Source organism: Vombatus ursinus, unplaced genomic scaffold, assembly GCF_900497805.2.
Source record: "Vombatus ursinus unplaced genomic scaffold, bare-nosed wombat genome assembly UNPS02014773.1, whole genome shotgun sequence".
NCBI classification, from domain to species: Eukaryota; Metazoa; Chordata; class Mammalia; order Diprotodontia; family Vombatidae; genus Vombatus; species Vombatus ursinus.
The window spans coordinates 28,424,762-28,442,255 of NW_020954551.1; the positions used below are offsets into that span (position 1 = coordinate 28,424,762).

General features: G+C 40.3%; 1 protein-coding gene across 3 annotated transcripts in view; it reads left to right on the forward strand.

The window, feature by feature from the left end:
• ITPR1 (inositol 1,4,5-trisphosphate receptor type 1) overlaps positions 1 to 17,494 on the forward strand; it is a 394,249-nt gene that overhangs the window by 332,417 nt on the left and 44,338 nt on the right. For all 3 annotated transcript variants that reach the window (XM_027863906.1, XM_027863904.1, XM_027863905.1), the window contains 3 exons: positions 2,090 to 2,212; positions 5,989 to 6,164; positions 10,788 to 10,952. In XM_027863906.1, the coding sequence (XP_027719707.1) occupies positions 2,090 to 2,212; positions 5,989 to 6,164; positions 10,788 to 10,952 (464 nt within the window). The remainder of the gene's footprint in view (positions 1 to 2,089; positions 2,213 to 5,988; positions 6,165 to 10,787; positions 10,953 to 17,494) is intronic.

Genomic DNA, 17,494 nt, shown 5'->3' on the forward strand with positions numbered 1-17,494 from the left:
GAACTCATCCCTTTTCATGGCAGCCTGTTCCGTTCATGAATAGCACTTAGTTACTTGAAAACTCTTTCCAGCACTGAATTGAAATCCATCTCCCTATAAATTCCATTAGTCATGGACTCCTCTTGGAAGCTACACAGAACAAATCTATTCCTTCATCTGTCAACATGATAGCCTTTATATGTTTGAAGTCCGCTTTGTTCTCCCTCCATTGGACTTATTCAAGTTCGCCAATATCATGCCCCTTGAAAAGAAGCCTGTAGAATTCAACAGCCACTCCAGAAATGGTCTAACCAGCTTAGGATATAGTGGAACAATGGTCATGGCAGCTAGGTACCATTGTAGACAGAGGGCTGGGCTTATTGGTAGACCTGGATTCCAGTCCTGCCTCCCATTCTTACTAGCTGTGTGACCTTTGGCAGGTCATTTCATCTCTCTCAGCTTCAGTTTCCTCTTCTGTAAAAGGGGGCTAAAAGTAGCACCTACCTCCTCGAGTTGTTGTGAGGATCAAATGGGATAATTTGTGTAAAGTACTTCACAAACCTTAAAGCTCTTTAAAATGCTGGATATTTATTATAGGCAGTATATTTCTGTTAATACAGCTAGAAACCACATTTGGTTTTTTTTTTCCATTGTTAAATCAGAGTTGTTTCATGTTGTTTGCTATGCTCTACTAAACTGTGCCCCCTCCACACATAATTTTTCAGGTGAAATTCTGCCAGATGAGGCTTCCCTTACTCCAAACTTGTGGAACTTATTTTTTATATACATTTTAGGTTATCCCAGTTAAATTTCATTTTGTTAATTTGGGCCCACCATTCCAGTATTTTGCTCATTTTGAATCTTGATTTTGTCATACAGGATGAATAGCTGTATGTTAATATCCCTTCTATAGCTTCATTCAGGTAACTGATACCAACTTTAAACAGGATGAGGCCAAGTACAGAGACCACTGGTAGACCACTAAAGACCTCTCTTCCCTTCTGTTGACACCGAGTCATAACATTATTTCTTCTTATAGTTATTCAGCTAACAGCTAGTGCCTGTCATACTGCTGTCCAGTCCAGTTTTCACTGTCTTCAGGGTAACAAGGATAGCACAAAAGACTCTACAATGTTTTGCTGAAGTCCAGATATACTCTAGGTACAACATTCTACTGTCTGGCCTATCAGCATAGTAAACTCTCTCAGAATAGGAAATGACGTTAATTTGGGAATCACTTATTTGTATTAACAAATTGATCTTAGCTCTTTTTTTCTAAATTCTCAGGAACTGTTGATTAATCTGTTCTCAAAATTGTCCAAAGACAGGTGTAAAGTTTAGTGGTCTGTGGTTTCTACAACCTGCTCTTTTCAGGGGAGGAAAAAAAAATAAAATAAGATGCTTCTTCTTCTGCTGCTAACTAGCTACTTTGGTTAGGATTGATTATCAAATGTTTAAGCAGTCCAAGTGAGGTTTCTTTGTTTAACATAGGTAGTCAAAGAAATTGGCCAAGTGAACGTTCTATAAAGTATAATGCTCTTCCTCAGAAAAACCATAGGGACTAGTCATGCAAAGGTTCCAGACAAGGGAGTGACTAAAAGCTCAGCCTCTCAGTCTGAGACGAGCCTAGCCAAGCCCAACCCTGGGGCCCCAGCTTGCTAGAAGGTTAGTTTATTTCTTGGGTTGGTTTGGTTTGGTTGGATTCCACCTAGATCCCAAGACATTAGGTAGCCCCAGATTTCCACTTAAGACTTCTCAGGTCTCCCTGCTGGGAGAGAATCTGGTACCTTTTTGGATGCTCAAACTCTGCTTGCTTTCATCCCCTCCTCTTACCCCCTCCACTGTTCTCACCCCATCTCACTGTCCAACCACACACATAACACCTTCCCCATTCTCATAAGGTTTCAGATAACAATATGTGATTAGTTTATTTCCCTGAGTCAACTTAAGAAATAAAAAATAAGTGATCATTTTCCAGGGTAAAAGATGAAAACCAAAAAAAAGGTCTCATCTCTTTGAGGGGATAGCAGGAGGTGAAGGGCTTCAAGGAGCTCCTGGCTTTCTGAGGAACATTCACACTCTCATGGTGGCCTTCTCTTTGTCTCCACAGCTCAGCCAGTACTGTACTGGTGTTCTCGGAATATGTCCTTCTGGAGCAGCATTTCATTCAACCTGGCCGTCCTGATGAATCTGCTGGTTGCATTTTTCTACCCATTTAAAGGGGTTCGAGGAGGTATCAGCCTTTTTTTACTGGGAAGGAAAACGCTGGAACCAACTAGAAAGGACATAACCAGGGTTTGAATGTAGTTTTCCCATCTAAATTTGCATATACATTGCTTTGATGATCTTATTTTATATCAGGCCTGTACAACCTGCAGACTGTGGTTGCTTATAGCCTGCAGGCCACTTGTAGCAGCCAAAGGATTTCCTCTACATATGAAGGATGTTTTCCTCTACTTTTTTCACAGGCCACCCAAAATCCTTTGGCATGCAGCAAGCAGCTCGAGGGCCACAGGTTGTGTGGGCCTGCTTTATAGTCTTAGGGCAGATGAAATTATACATTTTTATCAGTTGTATTTATTAAAATGTACCTTAGTAAAGTATAATTTAATTTGTAGATTGGGATGGGGGAAAATTTACATGATTATTCATTAGCCAAAATGAGGCAAGAAAAGGGTTTGTACCCATTTTTGTGTGCCCTGGACCCCTTTGGCAGTCTGGCAAAGCCTGTGGACCCTTTCTCAGAATGATGGTTATAAATGCACAAAACAAAATACATAGGATTACAAAGGAAACTGTGCTGAAATACAGTTATCAAAATATTGAAAAAAGAAGTTCATGGAGCAGGGGTTAAGAAGCCCTGGTGTAGAGAGAAGGGAAGATAGAAGGTGAGAGCTGGCAGGGACCTTGGAGTTCATCTAATCCAATGCCCTCATTTTATAGAAGATGCTGAGGTCAGGCAGGAGCTGTGACTTGGTGAAGGCCATGACCCTGGGTAGTGGCAGCCATAGGACCAGGGCTGAAGTCCCCCGGGTCCTCCCTCCAGCATTCTTACTATCCTCCCATAGATGTCAGTCACTTGAGGCTGAAGAGTTGAAAATATCTAGAATATTTTGTCTTTGGGTCAGTCCGTGAGTAATGATAGATAGACATGGCGATTTTTAATGAATTTAGACCTCAAATTCCTTACACCCTTTTCTCTCAATCTGTAATTCCATCAGTGTAAGGAGCTTCCAGTGAGAAACTCCATCTACTAATGCAGATTGACATTTGATCTACAACTTATCATCTTGGAACATTGCTGAGGAGTTTAAATCGCTTGCCCAGGCACATGCTGTCAGGATGTGGCCAAGGCAAGACTTGAACCCAGGTCTTCCTGACCAGCTCTGTGTCCATTATGCCACACTGCCTCTCCTGTACAGTACTTATCAGAAAAAAAAGGCATACAATACCTTTGGCCCTTTCAGATTTCAGCCTTCACTTTTGGGGCCCCTTGATTTACCTAATGAAATTCTGAATGCTTTATATTTGTGGGTTTCAGATGGGGCTGATATCTTAAGTAGCAAGATTTCAGCACCCTCTTTTCCATATCTACTACATTTTCCAGGGATGTGTTCTTTCCAGTTTACCTTCCACCCAAGTATCGTGACAAAGACCCTCAGGTATAATGCTAGTCTACCCATTTGTGTTGTGCAATACGCACTAACAGCCCAAACAGATGGTACAACAAGCATATAGGAAAAGACTGAAAACCCATCTTATCTTGGTGGCAGAACCGTCCTTTAAGCTCGGCAGCTTCACACAGGAGGGCAGTTAATCACAACATGTCATGTGCCTGATAGACATGAGTTAAAAGTTGATGAAAAAATCTTATTTCCTGTAGGTAAGTAGCCGATGCTTTTTTGAGGAATTAAAAACAACTTAGGAATTTGACCTTAAATTGTATAGAAAACTGCATTTTTTAAAGTGGTTGCTTCAATATCAGTGCTAAGCCAAATCATTTTTCTAAAGTTACACTGAAGGAAGAGCAAAGTCCCAGTCACAAATCTTGGCAGGAACATACAACTACAAAATTTTCTCTAAAAGGACTAATCAGCTTACCTATTGTTAGGATGAAGGCATAGTCCATTTTGTGGACTGGTTGACCAAGAGCTTGGTGTGGCCATCAGGATGAGAAACAACATCATGATTTGACCTTCAACCTTTAGGTAGCCACAGTTGGTCATCACCATTTCCTTTTTTAAAAATATTTTTAAACATATATTTAATATTTTGATTTGCAGGAATTAAAGATTTTAAGGAACAGCTCTGTTGTTTCTAAAAGTCTGACCTTTTAGAGGGCTTCCTTTTGACTGACTCAACCGAAAGATGTGATTAGACTGTCTTTGAGGGAACACATGATCTGACATCGGGGAGTAATAACCCACTAGAGGTGTGCAGGATCGGGATTTCAGCAGGGGTTATGCAAAATGGATTGTTTAGAAACAGCCACAATCATTCATTCCCTCTTTCGTGAGTCTTAAGGGCATTCTCTCATAGCCGTTTCTTAGGAGCCGCATGACTGCTAACTCTCCTCCAGACCCAAGCTAAATGAGTGGTGGCCTACAAGTCATTCCTTTAGGCTCCAGGCTCCATACACAGCTTCCCAAATGTCCCTCCTCTGTCCAGAGCATGTAAAGTGACCTTGTTACCTGCCCTGATATCGTTTGGTTTCCCACCCGGGGTGGGCAGTGGAACCAGCCCCCGCTCGACCGCTGAGTTGGCCTTAAAAGTTCCTTTCTAAAGTGGTGTTTTTTTCCGTTTATTTGAATGCTGATGAGTAACCTACAGCGTGATCATTCAAAAGCATGAACCTTAGGTGACTGCAGATTTCTTTTGATTTTCACTTGAACTCATGGGCTTGCTATGATGATTAAAGAAAGTGTAGTCCTATTTTTTTACAGGGTTTCCCCTCCCCAAGTATAAAGGCAGCAGGTTAAAACATCATTAAAGAGGTGACCGGAAGACAGTCTACTAAATTCTTTCCTCCTGTGCATGTTAAGTAGTTGGATATTTCATTCTTGAGAATGTGAGTGCATCCATTCTACCTTCACTTGTTTCTCTGGGCTGTGGTGTGCGTGGCGGAGTTTACGTGACCTCAGCCCTCAGGGGGTATTCACTCTGGGCCTTGTTGCATTTCTCAAAACACATCTCTCTGCTGGTTGGGAGTGCTTCTTTATGTCCTGCTCCAACCAAGTTGGCTTTTTCTAGGCCTTGAAAGAAAGACCTGTGGGAGGTGTGGAGTTAGAACAAATATTTTAAAAGAACTCTCTGGCTCTTTGTGGTCACGTGTTCAGTGAATTGGGATGCTTGGTGCCAGTGGATGAGCCACCACCTAGGCTGTCAAGCACTCCCTTCTCCATGTCTTGTAGGTTATACTGCGACAAGAATCACAATTTTGAAGATGCAAATCTCCTTTTTTATATAAGCAGCCTTTACCTTGTGGCTGCTTGTTTACATCGAAAGGTACCTCAAAATTCAACAACATTTAAAGCACATTTGTTGGGGGGGGGGGTCAAGAGAGGAATATTTTTAGCCCTGGCAGTTCATGTTATATAAGCAGACCATCTCATGGGACACCTGAAATAGGACTTGAAATAGCCAGAGATGACAAAAGCTAGTGTAAGATCTTTGATGGAGAGAGTAGCATAATCGGAGTATGGTTCTAAAGATACCAGTGTTGTTGACCTCCTTTCCTTTGAGAAATCTGATCTGAGCAAAAAGGGAATAAACTGTTCCTTTTCACTTTTTTTTTCTCCATTTCATTCTCTTAATTAAATTAAAGGCTCATTTAGAAGTTTAGCCTTCAACTCCACCTGCTCAAAGTGTGAAGTGGAGAGAAGATATTTCAGCTGCACATGTGCGGGGAGATGTAATTAAGGAAAACATAGCTCCCAGAATTTGTCTGTCACCAGCACGAGAAGGCAACATTGATTTGAAAAAGACGTGGCCCCTCCTTTGTTTTCCCAGGTACCCTTGAGCCCCACTTGTCGGGACTGCTGTGGACAGCCATGCTGATCTCCTTGGCCATAGTCATTGCTCTCCCTAAGCCCCACGGTATCCGAGCTCTAATTGCTTCCACCATTCTCCGCCTAATCTTCTCAGTTGGTTTGCAGCCCACGTTGTTCCTTCTGGGTGCTTTCAACGTAAGTATGGAATGATTTAATTCGTTTCCAAGCACTTCACCTTGCGATAGAACTGCCTTTCTGCCCCCTAGGAATTTTTTTTTTGTCTGAATCCAAAAAGCAGAAAACCATGGATGAGGTGGTGTTGTAGTGGAAAGCCTGGGCCCTTTCAGATAGCATCAGTGCTGTGGCCGATGGAGTGACTCTCCCAGTACAGGCAGCCCATGATATTTCTCACATGCCTCCCCACCTCTCTATTTTCACTGCCACCACCCTAATACAGGCTGCCATTACCACTTGGTTGGACAATTCTAATAGTCTCCTAACAGAATTTTCCACCTCCACTCTCTCTTCCCTCCTTCATACAGCTGCCAGACTTATCCTCCTTATGCTCAGAACTGTTCACGTCATCCCCCATCAACCCTCATCTCCACTAAAAACCCATTCAGTGTCTTCCTGTAGCTTACTGGGTAAAGTTCAGGATCTTTCATTGGCATTCGAGGTCTCCAGCAGTACTACCCTACCTGTTCAGTCTTAGCTTTTGTCCTTTCCTGCCCTCTGCTTTGTGGCCACACTGGACTGCTGGCTAGTACCATGCTTTTCTACCTCTTTCTTTTGTTTCTGTTGTTCCTGAGGCCTAGGAATCCTCTCTGCCTTTTGAATTCCACTCATCCTTTCATGCTGACCTCAAATACTCTTCCTTCCATGAAGTTTTCCCGGAGCCCCTTCTAGTTCGTGATGGGCTTTCTCCATGGATTTTACATGGCATTGATACCTTTCCTATACATGGATTATGGCTCATAGTTACTGGTTATATTCCCTATACCCTGCTAGAATAAATGTAAGCTCCATGAGAGTAGGGACCCTGAACTTTTCAAACCTTTGTGACTCCCACAGCTCCTAGCATGGTGCTCTATACACAGTAAGCAGATAGTCTACTGAACTGAACAATTTAGGAACTGATATTGCCATTTATGAAATATGCCTAGATAATCTCTAGACCTTGTTTCTCCTCTTCTTCATGTCAGTGTGGGCCATTTCACTGCTGTTTGGGGCATTTTCCTGAGAAACCAGTCAGGGGACAGGTGGGGGACTGGAGGAGGAACTGAAATATAAATCAGATAATATTTCATAATGGTACTAAACCAACAAAATATTTTCAAGGTGTGGTGCTAGATGTTGTAGGGAATGTAGATGATCATAAACCCTGGTCTCTGCCCCCACGAATGGATATAGATAGCCCATTCAAGAAACCTGACAGTAAAAAGGGGGGAAGAAGTGGAGATGATAGCCAGAGGATCCAAAGAATGGAGTTTTGTTGTTCGTAAGCTATGGAGAGATTTATAGCCTTGAAAAATATTGTCATTTTAGCGAAGGAAGGGATGTATTATGCTTTTTGATCCAAAAGATTATAAGTTTCTTGAGAACAGGAACTGTTTCAGTTTTGTCTTTGTATCCCAAGCTCCTCACACAGTTCATTGGATATACAGGAGCAGCTAGAGGGCACAAGAGAGTACTGAGCCTGGAGTCAGGAAGACTCATCTTCCTGAGTTCAAATCCAGCCTCAGACACTTCCTAGCAATGTGACCCTGGCAAGTCACTTGACCCTGTTTGCCTCAGTTTTCTCATTTGTAAAATGATCTGGAGAGGGAAATGGCAACCCACTCTACCTTCTTTGCCAAGAAAGTCCCAAATGGTACCAGCTAGGTGGCACAGTGGATAGAGCTCTGGCCCTGGAGTCACGAGGACCTGAGTTTAAATCTGGCCTCAGACACTTACTAGCTATGTGACCCTGGAAAAATCACTTAACCCTAATTGCCTCCAAAAAAAATCCCAAATGGAGTCATGAAGAGTCAGACAAAAATGAAAAAAAAAAAAAAGCCAACAACTGAACAACAACAAACTAAGTGCTTCTTGGGTTGTATTGAATCTATGCTGCTTCATTGTCGTCATCACAGACAAACTAGAATGGACATTTTTCCATCATGTGAAAATTTTGCTCTGCCATCGGGTAGTGTATTGGAAAGTCCCCAGTAAAACATTAGAGCGTTCATATGCTGAGCCAGCCTAGAGCATTTTGAAGAACTAGATGCCTGTGCTTTCTTGCTTATCTGATTCCTGAGAAGCTCAGTTACTCTTACTAGCCAGGCGAAGTGGTAGCATGTTGCCAGCACCCAGAGCCAAGATGACAATAACAGCAGAAAAGGAGACAGTCCAGTCATTTGACAATTCCTCTCCAAGATTCAGCGGATGCCAGTTTCTCATCGATGTGCTTAGCTCGAGCTGAATTTCAAAGCTAGAGCTGAATTTTCTCTTGAATGGGTGGGCAAGTAGTCATCAGTGTGACCCCATGGAAATTTCTGAGTTTTCTCTTCCAAAGAAAGGTTCTCATCCCATGTTTAGATGGTCAGCTCCTCACCCTAGAGAGTCAACTAAAAAAACCAGCTGAAGCTGTTAATTTGAGCAGGGAAGATACAAATCAAAGCTACATAAATCATCAGCATTTTTGTCTATTTCCAACAAATCCACCAAAAAGAGATAGGAAGAGAAATTCCATTTAAAACAACTACAGAAGGTGTAAAGGTCTACCTACCAAGATACACACAGGAATTATATGAACACAAATACAAAAAACTCTTTACACAAGTAATGCCAGATCTAAATGGAGAAATATTAATTGCTCATGGGTAGATCAAGTCAATTTAATAAAAAATGACAATGCTACCTAAATTAATTATTCAGTACCATTTCAATCAAACTACAAAATGATTATTTTATAGAGCTGGAAGAAACAATAACGAAATTCATCTGGATGAACAAAAGGTCAAAAGTCAAGATATCAAATTATATTACAAAGCAGTGATCAATGAAACAATTTGGTACTGGGTAAGAAATAGAGAGGTTGATCAGAGAAGTAGATTAGATATACAATATACAAAAGCAAAGGAGCACAATACAGTAGCCTAGTTTTTGATAAATCCAAAAATCCCAGCTATTGGGGCAAGAACTCACCATTTGACAAGAGCTATTGGGAAAACTAGAAATGAATCTGGCAGACACTAGGTATAGACCAACATGTCATTCTGTATATAACAAGCTCCAAATAGGTAACGTGACTTAGTCATAAAGGGTGAAATCGTAAACAAATTAGAGGAGCAAAGAAGAACTTTCTTGTCATATCTGTGGATATAAAGGAAGAAGTCACAAACAAATGAGATAGAAAGGATCACAAAGGTAAAATGGATAATTTTGATTACATAAAATTAAAAAGTTTTTGCACAAACAAAACCAGTGCAAGTAAAATTAGAAAAGAAACAGGCAAATGGGAAACTGTAGCCAGTTAGTTTCTTTGATAAAGGTCTCATTCTTAGATTAATAGAGAGCTGATTCAGATTTATAAGAATAAAAGCTATTCCCCATTTAATAAATTTATATTAAAGGAACTATGCCTCAAAATCTATTGAACTTGACCCAGCAATACCTCTACTAGGTCTATAGATCAAAAAGGGAAGGGATCCATGTGAACAAAAATATTGATAGGAGCTCTTTTTATAGTGGCTTAGTATTAGAACCAAGGGATAGGGATGGGCTGCCCATCAACTGGGGAATGACTGTAAGTTACGGTATATGAATGAGATAAAATACTATTATGCTGTAAAAAGTTATGAAAGGGAGGGTTTCAGAGAAACCATGTGGGGCTTATATGAACTGATGCAGAATGAAGTAAGCAGAACCAGAAGAACAATTTATACAATAACAACAAATTGTAAAAACAGACAGCTTTGAAAATTTAGAAACTCTTAACAAACGACCAACTGAAATTCCAGAGGACTCCTGATGAAACATGCTACCCACTTATAACAGAAAGGCAATGGACTCAGAATGCAATTTGAGACATTTTTTTAAAACACAATCAATATAGATATTTGTTTTTCTTGACTATATACATGTTTACAACAGGTTTTTAGTTTTTTTTACTTTCTTAAGGTAGGAGGAAGTAGAAAAGATTGTTCTACATGAAAATAACATTTAATTTACAAAACAATAACAACAACAGGAAAAGGATTGTGAGCTCTTCAGAGACATAGCTGGAGAGTCTCACTGAATCATACCCCCATAATGCTTAGGATGTAGCAGAAACTTAACGTATGTTTTTAATCATGATTAGCTTAAGGTTACTGACTTAGGATAAATTCTTTTCTTGGCATACTCAAGTGAGGAGGTTAGAAATGATTCATTTTGAAAATCATTATCTGTGTTGTATGTATGTGCACATGTATGTGTTTTGGTAAAAAATAAGCGTATCTGATGAACATGAAGCATTCTCCTATTTCATATACAATTTGTAATATACCTGAAAAGCAAAGTAATTAGTTGACTAGATCAGCAAAATTTCTCTTTAGGATATTCCCAGTTTTGTTGTTGGAGCATATATTCTTGGGCCAAAATAGTCCCATATTCCAGCTTGGATTTGGGCCCATGCTTTAAACAATGGTCATTGGAATGGCAGGAGGTGGAAGTGGTTGAGATTGGGAGGGAAGGAGGGGAGATGGGGAGGGAAGGGCAAGTTACCATTAGCTTTTACAGTTCTCTCTAATTTGAGGGTGGTCTACTGTGTCTAACCTTTCCTGTCATTGTGCTTAGGTCTGCAATAAAATCATCTTCTTGATGAGCTTTGTTGGTAACTGTGGGACCTTCACAAGAGGATATCGAGCAATGATCCTGGATGTGGAATTCCTTTATCATCTGTTATATCTCCTTATCTGTGCCATGGGACTCTTCGTTCATGAATTCTTCTACAGTCTGTTGGTAGGTAACTGACTCTTGGGTCCAATCGTTCTGTTCAAAAGTGCTTCTTGATCATTTGCTCTGGCTAAGACTCTGCACTCAGAGCTGATACTACCTGACATAAATAACTTTATCATTTGGAAAAGGCTTTCACGTAGGTCATCTCCTTTGATCCTGCCAATGACCTTGTGAGGTCGTCAAGCAAAAAGCATTTATTAAGCACCAGTAGACTGCCAGGTATTGTGCTAAGCATGGGGGATACAGAGAGGCAAGAACGTAGTCTCTGCCCTCACAAAGGTCACATTCTAAGGGGAGAAACCACATGCCAATAACTCCAACTCTGTATGTACACACAAGGAAGAGAGAATAGATGAAAGGCAATGTCAGAAAGCAGGCCCTGGAAGCCGGGGTGGAAGAGGTCTGCAGTACTGTTTCTTGCACAAGGTAGGATTTGTTTGAAACCTTGAAGGAAGCCAGAAGGCAGAAGGGAGGGATGCAAATCCTCCAGGAATGGGGGGTGGCCCATAAAAAGTAGGCAGGGCAGGTGGTTTTATTCCTGTTTTACAAATGAAGAAACTGAGGCTTAGAGTGGTTAAATGACTGGCCTAAAGGCCAGAGCTCCAGCCACCACATTGTATTCCATCTCTTTTGACTGGATAACCTCTGAAAGTCTCCATCTGATAAAATGTCTCATTTGTAGGATAAGACTATTGTTTTTAATTAGGATAACAAAGGAAATTATACACATTGTGATAATAGTTAGGTAGCACCTCATCTATATAGAGTACTTGGGAAATAGGAAGAGAAGTATGCAGAAAGTAGTCCTGATGTTAAAAGGTCTAAGGATGCTTAATTATACAATCTTCTGTGTAACTTGCTGCAAGTTAAATTTTCTGCTTCTCAGTTATAAAAAAAAAATTATCTTAAAACTTGAAAGAGAAGTTCCCACCCTCCCCTAGAGACCTTTCCTTTCTATTTTGGCCATCCCTGGCCTGGAAAGGTAGGTTTATCTGATTGTCAGGATACAGACTGTCTAGGGTAAATTTGGGGGTTAGTTGCTCAGTCCAGACATGCAACTAGGAACTATTTCTGAATCAAAAGGTTTGGGTGATAAGCTTGGTATAGCTGTTGGGACAGAAGATCTTTCAAAACAGCCATTTAATTTGGATCTAAGCAAATTCTTTGAGCTGTGGCATAGAGTATGTTTTTGCATACTGGTGTCATTTGGGTTGGCAAAGCCCTATGCTTTGGGAAATGGCCTTGGTTTTGTGATTAGAAGTTGGCATGTAGGAATCCAGCGTGCCAGCTTGTATTTGGGCCCATGCATTATATTGTGGCTATGTCATGTGACTGCACGAGGTACTACCTTTGTTCCTCTCCTGCCTGTGTGGGGGAGTCAAGATCAAAACACTGTAAGAAGAGTGTTTTCTGAAAAAGAGAGGTCCTGGCATGCATGTGAGCTTGGCCTTGCCCATAGCCAGTGCAGGACCTTACCTTCCCACTGCCTTCGTGTTCTTCTTTATTAGTTCCCATTACCCCTTTTACTGGCAGATGTGAAAGTTTCATTGCTTCACTGAACTTTGTAACTCTTAATGCAGCTTGCTTTTAAAATCTATAATCTAAGAGAAGATAAGAACAGCTCACAACTTTCAGAAACTTTACCCAAGCTTGATTCTGTCTCAGAAGAGTTTAATAGGACCACAACTTGCTCACCCTGCCCTGAAGATTTGCTGGGTCTGTGATCTTCGACAGATTGAAACATTTTAGTGGCAGAGCAACGTTTATGTATTTGAGAACCGCAGACAAGATACTGAAATCAGTCTTAAGACACACAAAGTAGCATGGGACCCAGACCTGTAAGAACTTGGGTTGGTCCTGAAAAGTCACTAGAAAATACAGATTCAGACTGGTAACAAGGTTATTAATAAATACTCAAACCACATAATAACAACAGTAGTTAGCTTTTATATAGTACTTTAAAGTTTACGAAGTGTTGCACATATTTTATCTCCCTTGATCCTGGCAAGAATCCTGGAAGATAGGTACAATTATTATTCCCATTTTACAGGTGAGGAAATGGAGGCTGAGAGATATTCAGTGTCTTGCACAGCATCACATAGCTGATAAATGACCTGTCACACACTACTTGATATTGTCTTTTTCAGACTATAAAAGCACAATGTTGTCGAATGCTTCATTGCTGGGACACTGATGTGTATGAGAACAGCTGGTAGAAATTTAGTGAAAATGTAAAAATGCTTTTGAAATTAGGGCCACAAGGAAACCTAACTTGATACAGTAACATGGGGGTGCTTAACCTTTTCTTGTCATGCCCTGGGGGCAGTCTGGTGAAGCCTGTGGACCTTTTTGGTATTAATAATGCTTTTAAGTGCATCAATTTATGGCATAGTAGGAAAGTCAGGAAGACCTGAATTCAAATTCTGCCTCAGACACATACTAGCTGTGTGAATGGAGACATGTCACTTCTCTCTGGCTTAATTTCCTTATCTCTAAAATAGAGATGACGATAGTACCTACCTCCCAGGGTTGTTGAGATAACATGCATGTGGCTCTTTGCAAACCTTAATTTAAGGAACCATATAAATGCTAGCTATTACTGTAGTAATAATAATAAGTTAAAATATATCAAATCACAAAGGAAACCAATTAGATTGAAATACAGTTATCAGAAAATTTAAAAATACCAGTTCATAGATCCCAGGTTAAGAACACCTGCAGTAAAATAACAGTTTGGTAGGTTAATTATAAAAAGGTGCTGTTACTTTCTGCTGTGCATTCTATATTAATGAAAAAATATCTAATCAAACTGAACAGTGCTAAATTTCACATTTTATGAATGGGGAAGGAAGGAAAGGAATAAGCATTTATGTGGTGCCTACTATGTGTCAGGCAAGCATTGTGCTAAGTGCTTTTTACAACTATTATCTCATTTGATCCTCACAATAATCCTATGAGTTTGGTGCTATTATTGACCTTATTTTATAGTTGAAGAAACTGAAGCAAACAGAAGTTAAAAGACTTGCCCTGCCTGGGATACACAGCTAGTGTCTCAGACCAAATTTGGACTCAGGACTTCCTGACTCCAGGCCTAGCACTCTGTCTAATGTATCACCAGCTGCCTAGATGGACTCCTCTATAGAATCCCTACTCGTGGGGCAGCTAGGTGGCACAGTAGATAGAGCACTGACCCTGAAGTCAGGAGGACCTGAGTTCGAATCCAGCCTCAGACCAAATACTTAACACTTACTAGCTGTGTGACCCTGGGCAAGTCACTTAATCCCAATTGCCTAAAAAAATAAAATAAAATTCCCACTTGGATGCCTCAACACAATATGGAGGTTGTCCCTAGGATCTCAGAGGCTGTGACAATGAAGCACAATCTCTAGCAGGGTCAGCCATGCTGGGAAGGCTTCAGGAATGACCCAAGGGACGAAGGAGGTCTACTTTCCAAGGATCAGCCTAGCTGATCACTGAGAGGCACCGACCTACCTATGAGGTAGGTAGCCTAGTGATGAACCTTTTTGGCCATGGTAAGCCATGAAACACAGCAAATTTTGAAATGACTTTCAGTCCTCCCTACTGCATCTGCAGGCAGGTGCAAACAGATGGGAAAGGCAGCAGAAGATACTTAGAATTACACAGTTGTAAAACCATCAACAGACTTAGTTTGCCTGGTGATACTTTATGGGTGAAATCCTTGTTTGGCAATCAATGAATGGGAGGGGATGGAACCATATCAATCTCAATATTCTTGCTGTAAACAAAACCAGATAAAAGAAGGAAGTTGCAAAAGAAAGGATGGCTCACAAAGAGAGGAAATGGCTGACTGAGTTTTCCCATATGCCGCAAAGCTACATGAATGTTATTTCATGTGACGCTTGGCCATCATGTATTGCAGTACTTAAGTATTTACAAAAAGATCATCATGAAAATTAGTGTGGCTTATGCCCCAGCGTCACTTGCTAAGGATGAAGTGGTAGAGAAATCTGAGGAAGCACTTGATAAGACCCTTCAAATCAAACTAACATAAAAGGTGGGGAAAAGTGAGGATGAGGAGAACTGTTTTGGAAAGTGAGGCTTAGGAGAAAGAAAGAAGAGAGGCCCAAATGTATAGATTATATAATTTCTTCAAAAAGGAATTAGTTTCTGCTGGATGTGGCAAACATCAAGCAACATCACAGACAAGGACACTGACTACATTTTTTTGGGGGGGGGGTAAGGCAATTGGGGTTAAGTGACATGCCCAAGGTCACACAGCTAGTACGTGTCAAGTGTTTTGTCTGAGGCCAGATTTGAACTCAGGTCCTCCTGACTTCAGGGCCAGTGCTCTATCCACTGCACCACCTAGCTGCCCCCTACATTTTTTAACAGGAAGAAAGAGCCTTATTATGGATATGGGGGTTAGTCCCAAGACAATCAGGTGACTAGATTGGTGGAGTATATTATATACTCTGTCACATTAGAGTAAGTAATAAAAAACAAAGAATAGTAAAGAGAAAAACATAGGGAGTGTAATCAAGATTTAATTCTGAATTACTTAAAGAAGCTTTCAAAAATAAAAAAAAATGGGAAATGGACAACAGAAATGACATTGATATCAATTATTATAATTCACCAAGAAATTAAACCAATGTAAATTTATTCCCATGATAAGGAGTTCAAAAAGAGCCTAGAAAGCCCCTTAGTTAGCAAACATTGTGACTTACTCTCCAAAATGAAGAGATGGCTGCCAAAGGCAACACCATGTTAGAATATAAAGTCATCTGTAAAATCTTACAAAGAACTATGATGGATGATTATGAGCAGTGTCATCTATAAATCAGAAAGAAGCAGTGGAGGGTGAAACCAGTTTATAGAAAGCTTGGCAAGATATTCAACTAAGCAGTCATCTCAAGGGCATTCAAGGATAAAAACCTAAAGAGGACTGCAGTGTTAAAAATGGAAAAGACTTCCACAAGTTGTTCCAACAAAACTATTTTCTTCATCAAGGCCAGTGGAACCACCACACTTGGACCTAACAACAAAGTTTCTGGCATGCTTATGCAGGAAGTAAAAATGAGTCTAAAGAGAACAAAGACAAGAAAGGCATCTATATTGGATCAGTATATCTAGAGGAGATCCATACTAGAGATGATACAGTTGTGACAGCATTGAGGGCTTGATTCAAAAGGAGAGGAAAGAGGGGAAGTTGTCAAAGGAATAGAAAAAATCTAAGACCTTATTGATTTTTTAAAAAAGTGACTAAGAAAACAACCATTGACCTATATATATATATATCTCCTTTCCCATCTATACAAAATCTCTATGAGAGTATTCTATATGTGAATTGAAAGTATCATCAATGAAGGTATTAGTAGGGAATAAGTTGGTTTTCTCAAGTGATAGTCAATCATGAAAAACACCTTACCATCTCATAATTGACCGATGGAGGTAGAAAACATAAGACCTTATTTGTGTTTATCATTTGTTGAATATGAAAGAGCATTTGAATAGGTTGAACAAAAGTGCCACCTTATGAGCTCTTGTACAAGTTATCTCCCAAATGTATATATGTCTACATATGAATATATTATTTCTACATATTATATTATATCTACATACGTATACACACAGATAATATTCAGGATTTCTTGGAAGATATAACAACAGAAATATCACTCTCTAATGACCTGATAATGAGGCAGAAAACAGGGAGATGTATGATTGACAAAAGTAGACAGAGAAGCGACGGAGGAGATTGAGTCCAGATTAAGAAGCTATTCCTGATATATAGTGAGGTTCTCCAGATGCTCTCATTTATAGATAATATTGTACTAATTTCACCAAGCCCCAAGACAAGTCTCCTGGGAGTGATTTGTAATCACTCAAAGGTGTTTGACCTGTCCATACGCACAGAATAGACCAAATGAATGAAGACTATTACCCAAATTTCAACATGCATCTAAATGGTTACCCTATTAGAGCTTGGCCAACAATATGTATGCCCAATAGGACAAAATGCATGCAGATAATGCTCTACGTTCAGAGTTTGAAAGGAGGAAGAGAGTGGGCTAGTTTTGAAAACTGCAAAGCATTATTATGGATTCCGAGATTCCCATAATAGCAAGGGGCCATCTTTTCAGTGCAGACATTTGCTGTTTGGCAATAGGGTTGCATGGCAGAGAGACCTGGAACACTACTGTCATCGAAGAACTAAAGATCAGCATCCTACAGGGAGGGATGGAAGGGTATATGGTGGGTGTGAACAGGCTGCAAATTATAACCAACAAACCAAAGAAGAACAAGATAGGCAGGTCCCGTGAGGAGAGTGAGAGAATGACGATTGGATGGCCAGAATGCTTGTTTCATTAGCACTATCATGGCATTGAGAAGAAATGAGGCACACTTCCAGAGTACTGGACAGCTCTCATGTGCTAAGCTTTTAGGAGAGAGATGAAAGTTCCACAAGATGGGGAGGCATTACCTTGCAATTTATCTTCTTGAAGGAAGCTCCCAAATCAATGAGATCACAGAACTTTGAGTATGAATGGGGTGATATTTAA